At 30.9% G+C, this 8,346-nt stretch overlaps 1 protein-coding gene across 3 annotated transcripts; it reads right to left on the bottom strand.

Moving 5' to 3' along the window:
• LOC109351072 (protein TRM32-like) lies at positions 3,621-7,331 on the bottom strand. Of its 3 annotated transcripts, XM_019592405.1 has the most exons (5): positions 7,134-7,330; positions 6,140-6,219; positions 5,913-6,033; positions 4,644-5,867; positions 3,621-4,492 (listed from the first exon to the last, which is right to left on the bottom strand). In XM_019592405.1, the coding sequence occupies exons 1-5, from the start codon at positions 7,291-7,293 to the stop codon at positions 3,825-3,827; spliced, it is 2,253 nt and encodes a 750-aa protein (XP_019447950.1). In that variant the 5' UTR covers positions 7,294-7,330; the 3' UTR covers positions 3,621-3,824. The 3 variants fall into 3 exon arrangements, with proteins under 3 accessions (XP_019447950.1, XP_019447948.1, XP_019447947.1); XM_019592403.1 differs by having other exon boundaries at positions 4,644-6,033; positions 6,140-6,216; positions 7,134-7,331; XM_019592402.1 differs by having other exon boundaries at positions 4,644-6,033.

Below are 8,346 nucleotides of genomic sequence, written 5' to 3'. Positions count from 1 at the left end.
ATACATACATAATCTCTTTCATTATGTGTAAAGTATTTTCGAACTCAAATTAAGTCATATATTATAAGCAACATCATCATCTACACGTGTAAAAGAATTAGATCCATTTATGTATAATTTTTAGAATGACAAACAAGTTAGAGTACATTTATTTATCAAGGTAGAAATTAAAGGAATATGTGAGCTTCAATGAGTTACTTCATAAAAATGTCGTTTGGGTGTAGGTAAGCAGAGTGTATGTGATGTTTTAAAAAAGTGTATTAATCTATGTGTCACTTGTTATGATTGGTTGAGAAAATATACTTTATAATTTAAAAGTTTAATAATTAAGTATTTTTTAATTATCATATGGATTGATATATTTTGTGGGACAACAAATATATTCCTGTATGCAAAAGTTCAGGGGCAGCAGCCCCACCTGCCCAATAATCATCAGCCACTGACCTCCTCCAAAACTATTGTTCCACTATTTACCATTCCCCGCAAATAAAAGACTAAAAAAATTGAGGAAAACTTTCACTTTATGTCTTTCATTTTTTCGTTTTTTAGAGTTTTGTTAATGGTATTATGATTATTATTCTTAAATATAATACGTAAATTGTGTCTAACTATATAAAATATTATACAGAAAGAATATACATATTACACTTTTTAGTTCATTTGTAGAATAGAGAAATATTTAAAACTTGGGTGCATGGTGCATGCCTATATTCCACGGGCGCCCATGGTCCCAAATTATACTGTGGTCAATTCAACTTTATGATACTTTAATGCAGCTATTATTATATTGGAAAAATATATTTGTATTAATGATATAACACCTTTTTAGATTGTCATTCATAGTATTATTTATTATCCCTTACCCTTTTAAATATAAATAATATATTAATTTTTTGATACTATCAATAATACTCTGACTCTTTGTGATAAGAAAGTAATCTTTTTTTGAGTATGTGATTATTCATCATAATAAATGTTGATATGAGAATTATGATATATACTAACAAGTAACAATAATCCATACATATTACACTACTAAGTGTATTTCTTCTTTTTCCAAATAACAATTTACTTATATCCATGATGTATTATGATATAAATGGTTCATAGCCTAGGTCTGCAAATTATATTTGGAAGTGACCCTTATTAATTTGTTCTTTCTTCTTTTCATATAATCATGTGGTTTTCAAGGCACCACAACCATAATTGAATATCTCACCTATCCAAAAGTTGTGATAGGTAATGAGTCAATGACAACCACAATTCATGCATGATCAAGCATCAACTAGAGAAGAGAAAAGGAAAACAAAAATCTTATCCTAGTCCAAGGTTGTTGTGTGAAGAACAAGCCCTTAATTAGACATTTTGCAAACATATTTTTCAAGTTGGTCCGGAACATTCATGATATAGTAGAGTTAGTTTACCCAACAAAAGTTTTTTCTAAATATAAGACTCAAATTTAAATCCTTTAGAAAAAACAAACTCTTAACATCTTATTATGGTCTAAATAGAAAATGACATACCAACAATGTGTATGTCTAGTGATGTAAGGTTTCAAGTTCATTTCCTAGGAGCGACACTTGTTGGGATGAAACATGACACATAGAGCTTCCATGCGGGGTTTGATACTTCATTCATCATAATGAAGCAAGTTTGTCCAATATGAAGCGTTTTCAATCACACAACTTTGAAATTCTTAATATATTTGAATTTGAATACCCCATAATGGATTCCTCAAAGTTAACCTTCAACAATTTACACATGAATCAATAGGCATGCATCATGCTTCTAAAGCCATAATCTGCATGAGATTATTATGTGCTTTAGGAACAATGACTTTAAATATGGGAGACATTAACTGTAAGTGTATATTTCTAACATTATGTGTTAAAATGGTAGAGCCATGCATGAATTTTGATAAAGCAAGAAAGAAAGAATGATAAAATCCATGAAGAGAAAGCTTCTTGATGAATCAAGAAGTATGAGAGAAAATCATGAATAAGAAAATTGAAACTTTCTATATAGAATTAAGTTATAAGAGAATCACCTTTTATATAGTACAATGTCTAACTAATAACTAACTAGTTAATCAATTAACGAAAACAATATTACAACTAACAAATTGAAATTAACTAACAATTTAATATTATGTTTTATGTACACATATTTTGATGCGTGAGAAGCAAATAAATTCAGTGAGTATACTGTGAACTTAACAACTGTGTTCTACGGAGTCCACGTGGCCCAGATGAAAACTAGATAATTGGCCCACGTGTATAAAAAATCCACCCACTTTATCCACTTGGAAAAACAGTGTAATATAAATCTTTTTGGAAGTATATATTAATTTTATTTAAGAGCCAAATACGATTAAGACATTAATAAAATATTGATCTGGTAGTATAAAATTTTACTATATTTATAGAAAAACTAAAAGTCAAACTTTTAATTTTAGGAAGTAACATTTATTGTTATAGACATCCACTCATCCCATTATTACTTAGCCCTAAATCGAAACCTTAAATAATCTAAATTTCAATTTCTACCCATTCATTCTTTTTTTTAAGAAAAATAAAATAAAATAAAAAATGGTGATTTACTTCAACATTATTTTATTTATATATAAATAAATAAATACTTCTTAGTGTGCTAATAACAACAGCAACCAAGTATTTATGTCACTAGATAATATCATTACATGAATCGAACAATAACCTAATGTTTTATTATAAATCATATTGATTGACAAAACATCGATGTCTAAGTCTTTCTTTATTATTTTCTCTATAATTTTTCTTGATCTCACTCTTTCTCTAAGAATTGGACTAACTTTCATTTGAAATACTCTCCTTACCAGACTTCTATCTACGAGGCTTCTGTCAATCTCCTTTCCACATATCCAAATCAACTAATATGCAATTCTACCATATTTCGTATTGATAATATGCTCATAATATAAAATTCTTACGCTATAAAATAAATATTGTATTATATTACTACTTTTTTTCCATAATATATTAGCATTGTATTGTTTCTATATTAACATTATATTGTTTCTAATCATAGTAAATACAATATACAAACTAAGAAGGTAAAAACTAAGAAGTGGAAATGTGTTGTAAGCTAAGAACTAAGAAGGTCTCTCCTATAGATATAGGGATGTATAATTTATCTAATTATGGTTCTTTAAAACATACAGAACTAACACTAGCAAGAGTTTTACATTTAAAAAAAATAAGAACACACCTTCCATGCATATATATTAATATTTCCCAGTTATATACTAAGACCCCCCCTCAAAAATGTCATGTAATATTCTATGTGAAAATCACTTGAATTCTATGTTAGCTAAAAACGTGATTTTTTGCCTAACATCAATAACAGATTTGCTACTTTGTCATCAATTAATGTGTAAGAGAATAAAACCTCAATGGGGTAAGCAAGAACACTTAGTCTTATATTTTATGAGAAGAAGAAGAATATACACTGACAGTGTAAGAGTTTTTTATACTATTATTGTATTATCCATTATTCATTTTCGATCATAATTAACTTTTAGATAAAATTAATTCAAATAAATAGTAGATGATACACTCCTATTTTATTTACATAAACATTAATCATGCCAAGCACCAAAACTGTACATAATATCTACCTGTAAATCTTATTTACAAGATCAAATAATGTACTCATGAATCCTATTCCGCATGAAAAATAATCAAATAAATCTACTAGGAACTGAAACACACTGAAAAAGAATCAACATTCTACACTATATTAAGTGATATCAACTTCTCCTAAGCTACTTTAGTCTAATCAGAATTTCATGAGAAGACAAGTTCATCTAATAAATCATCAACAATCATCTCTTCTAGTTCAAGTGCTACATACTCCTCTTCCTGTTGGAGATTCATCCAGCCACTTCCTTTCGCCAAATCGCGACTTACGACATCGTCTAATGTCTGATCTAGCTCTGGTCTTAAGCTCAGGAATGAGTTAACACTAGTCCATACTTCATTAAGAAGATAGTACTCCTTCGGCGTTGGACGAAGGCGGTAGTTGAAGGAGAAAGGTCTAGGGAAGTAAGTTGGTGACATTTCGTCTATTTGAATGAGAACTTCATTAACTAAGTTAAATAGAAGTTGGTGATCATAGGGACTAACAATCTCTTCTCCAGAGAAATCGATTTCATTATACAAATCCTTGAGTAATGAAGGCTTTAGAGGCTGGTCTAATGTGTGCCATATTTGATTCTGCTCATTTTCCATGAAGCCGGAAACTTCAAGAATCTTTTTCACATACATGAAATCGGAATTGTTGTTTGTAACTGATTTATGTAGCAGGAAGTTTTTGTCAGAACTAGTGTTTGTGTCTTTTGCTGTTACACTAGCATTTTTGGATGAAGAGCCTTCAAAGGAATCTACACTTCTTCTTTTTGCTAAATCAGACTCCGATTCTTCGACGATAGAGCTTCGATCATTCAACTCTCCACCTGGTTTCATTTGGCCAAAACAATCACCAATTATATATCTTTGTTGCAGTTGAAAGCATGAGATTATAATAAGAGGGTGGAGTTCATAATATCATGGTATCTCAAAGAAATAATATGTAAATATAATTCATACTTAACATAAATTCATTACCTTTTGCTTGTTTGATTGTATTGTTTTCACTGCAAGTTTCAAGACATGCTACTACCTCCTTGTTAGGATATATAGTTATGCTTATTTCAACTTTTTCATGGCGAAAATTTCCATCTTCTGCTGCTATCTCATGTTTGTCCTCCATTCGATCACGGGTAACTCTGTCAATTTCCTCGACAATCTTACCTGATAAAGGACTAGAATTCACATCCTTGCCATCTCCTTCTACTGTTTCCGCGATTTCATTCTCTTCGATCTGATTGAGTGGTTTGTCAGTCTGTGAAGAAAAGCTCACCGACTTTCTTTGGACATGATTATCAGTTTCCACTGTGTCCCCTATATTCGTGTCGAGAAGTACCTCGTGTAGAATGAAGCGTAAAGACTCGAGACTAGGCAGAGAGAAATTGCTTCTGGAAAACTTAGGAGGATTTCCACTTTTGAGAACCTTATCTTCATTTGTTAATCTTAAGCTTTTAGACTTTGAGCTATGCCACTTGACATCATTGCTGAAGCTTTTCTCAAACAACTGAGTATATCTATCAAGAGATTCATTCAGAGACGACGTTCTTCGCATTAGGCGAACTTCATGTTTGTTGGAATCATAATCATAAGCTTTAGTCTCATTCGAGCTATCATTCTTTTCGCACTCTTGAATCACGCCATCATCTAAGATTTGTGAGACAACTTTCTCATCATTGGTAATGCTATATTTTAGTGAATATCTACGGTGAATTGCCTCGACAAGAGCATGTTTTATCTTCTGCTTTATAACTTTGAAGCTATGAAGAACCAATTGATTCCACCCTTTGTGATTTAATCCTTGTGAAGACCTTGAATAAGTGCTGGGTTTTTGTTCCATGGAACTCTCATTAGAAACATCTTTCACCAAAGTAGATGCAGAAATTTTTGGTGCTTGAGTACCAACAAGCAACTTTTCTCCCTTAGGAAATGCCCAAATTTCAGTTTGCTTGTGTTTGAAGGTACGAGTGCTTACGCTTCTCATCTTCGAAGATTCGGTTAAAGGAAATGACCCTGATTTTGTCAATCTTGATTTATTGCTGGAAGCTTGGAGTTTTTTCCTACTAACATCTAAATCATGCAGAAACTTGAGAAGTAAATCCTTCTCCACACCACATATCTTCAAAATATCATTATGCTTCTCAAGTTTATCCGAAATGTCTCTCTTAACAATGTTTGTTTCCAAATATGTTTGATCAAGGGAAGCTTCTTCTGACTTGCCATCTTTCTCCAAATTAAGTGTATTCTCACTATTGGCCTGGTTTTCCCCTGAGTACTCTAAATGTAAAGATTCTTTGGTGTATCGTCCCTTCTTCCGATTTTCGGAGGAACTCTTGCCTGTAGCACTCATTTTTTTCCCATGTTGGCCTACCTGATATTTATATATAGACTTAATTACATTACAATAATGTACATATCCATGCTAAAATTGTTTGTGGCCATGACCTTAAAATATGAGCATGAAGTTTTAAACTTACAATGAAGGGTTCTGCTTCTGCATTTCGATTTAGTTGATCTTTTTCGCCTTGGTTATGCAAAATGGTTTTTTTCTTATCTGCTGATAGGTTAAAGAAGAGCTTGGTGAGCACATAAATTTGTTAACAGAAGCAAGATGTAATCATGAATATTGAAGAGAGAAAAGAATGTCATGTAATCTGCATAGCCAGGTTCTTATATTTCAGTTGTTTCTTAATTTTCAGAACCTACCAAATAAGAGTTTCATTGCATTGTTAATGATATTTAACTAGTGACAAAGAATTTAATGATAATGGTTCAGTTATAAAATCTTCAACTCATTTCCGAGACTTCACACTTGAATATACTAACATTAAGTCAAATAACTAAATGTAGATTCTATGATTATGTTTTAGGATTAGTTTAATGTTTACCAAAGTCTAAATCCTTAGATAACATGGACTAAATGGTGTCCTTATGTTTCTGTTTTGGTCATTCCTTTAAAGAAAAATATAAGGCCACAGTGCATTACATACTATGAAGCACGGATATGGATACGATACGTATTCGAAATGTCGACATACATTTTTTCTAAAATAAAGGATAAGATATACTAAGGGATACATGTATAAAATAGTAAAAAATACATAAAATATGATAATTATAAGTATAAATCAAAATAGTCAAAGTAGAAAATATAATGGAAATTGCAAATCATTCTCCTCCAAAATTTCAAGTACCAAAATTAGAAAATATAGTAGAATAATTCACAAAAATTGATAAAACATATCATATCTTATCCTATATTTTTTGTTGAAAACGTATCAGATGCATATCTTATCTTTCTTTTTTTAATTTTTGGATACTCTAGGAATATGTATCATTTACGAATCCGAGCGTATCCATGTCCAACACTAACACGTGAAGGTGTTCAATTTATCCGTGCTATTATAAAGGCAAAACATAAGGAATAATAATGAGTAAAAGGAAAAAGGACGTAGTGATAAAATTGCTTACATCTGTCATGTCTTTTATGAGGTAACACCCTTTTAACATGCCAATGATGATAATCAAGAATATGAAGTATACCCCACATGCATCCTTGATTATTATTATTACTATTGCCTTCAATTTCAACAATGTTCTTCTTAGAAGAAATCAAGTGCTGCTTTACCATAACTAATAATAATACAGATAATATTCTTCTGTAGTTTTCAATCCACTAAGCTTTGCCCTGTGGAACCATAATTAAAGATGTTAATAAAAGTTTATGTATATGAAGTTATGAACTCCTGAGCTGGATTAATTCAACCATATATAGCATTATTAATATTCATATGTTCATAATACATGAATGTTTTATAACAAAGATCAAGAAAGAATAATACATGTAATAACAAAGGCTATGATATTAAATGAAAGTGAAAACATTCAAAAAGTTATAAAGTCATTATAAATGATGAAAGGTTATGGTTTTCAACTTTTTATATTAGCAACAAATTTAAATCATTGGCGTTAAGGATCTTCCAAACTGTTGCCTATATTATTTATCTGGGCAATGATATTGGAAGACTATTGTCATATGTTAAAAAAACTATGGTCTAAACAAAAGTCAATGCCGTAGACAATCACAGTTTTAAATGAAAACCGTAGTCCAAAGTAAAGAGTACGATATTTCTAAATTTGGCAACAAATCAAACTGCCGAATCGGAAAAATTGGGTGCTATCGTATAGCTTTGCATGGGCTAAGTTCACGAGTTGGAGATAAGCAGACTTGAACCACTGACACCCGCCACAGGGTAAACCACTGCCTCTTAGGCCCCGACTGATTCTACCATAGACGCCAACAATCAAAAGATTCCAACTATAACAACATATTTCTAATCATTTATTTTGAACGCCTGCAACCTGCAGTTTCATCAAACTCCATAATAATTCAGATATATAACAGAAACATGTAGCTGAATATAACTATAGTAACATGAGAAATAGACATGTTAATTATGAACAAAACAAAAAAAACTCCATGTTTGGTTTCAATTAATCAGCTAGTAGCATAATAAAAAAAATCATTTTATTGTTCAAAAGTTTCTTATAGAAATGATTGGCTGCAAAAGAAGTAACTAATAAACTAGAAATGAATGAAATTGTAACCTCTTAAAGATGAAGAGAAAAAGTGAATGAGTTTCTTTGGTTGAAGAAAGAAAGTTAGGGAGAGTGGTAACTGAAG

This window comes from Lupinus angustifolius, chromosome LG06, assembly GCF_001865875.1.
Source record: "Lupinus angustifolius cultivar Tanjil chromosome LG06, LupAngTanjil_v1.0, whole genome shotgun sequence".
Lineage (NCBI taxonomy): Eukaryota > Viridiplantae > Streptophyta > Magnoliopsida > Fabales > Fabaceae > Lupinus > Lupinus angustifolius.
The sequence above is the reverse complement of the archived record's forward strand: the minus strand, read 5'-3'. Positions and strand labels throughout refer to the sequence as shown.

Bases quoted from the DNA above. Each gene is read 5' to 3' on its own strand.
- LOC109351072 (XM_019592402.1), bottom strand. From the start codon at position 7,293: ATGGTAAAGCAGCACTTGATTTCTTCTAAGAAGAACATTGTTGAAATT. The intron at 6,220-7,133 runs GTAAGCAATTTT...TTAACCTATCAG, and splicing joins TCATAAAAGACATGACAGAT to CAGATAAGAAAAAAACCATT. The intron at 4,493-4,643 runs GTAATGAATTTA...AAATGAAACCAG, and splicing joins TACAATCAAACAAGCAAAAG to GTGGAGAGTTGAATGATCGA.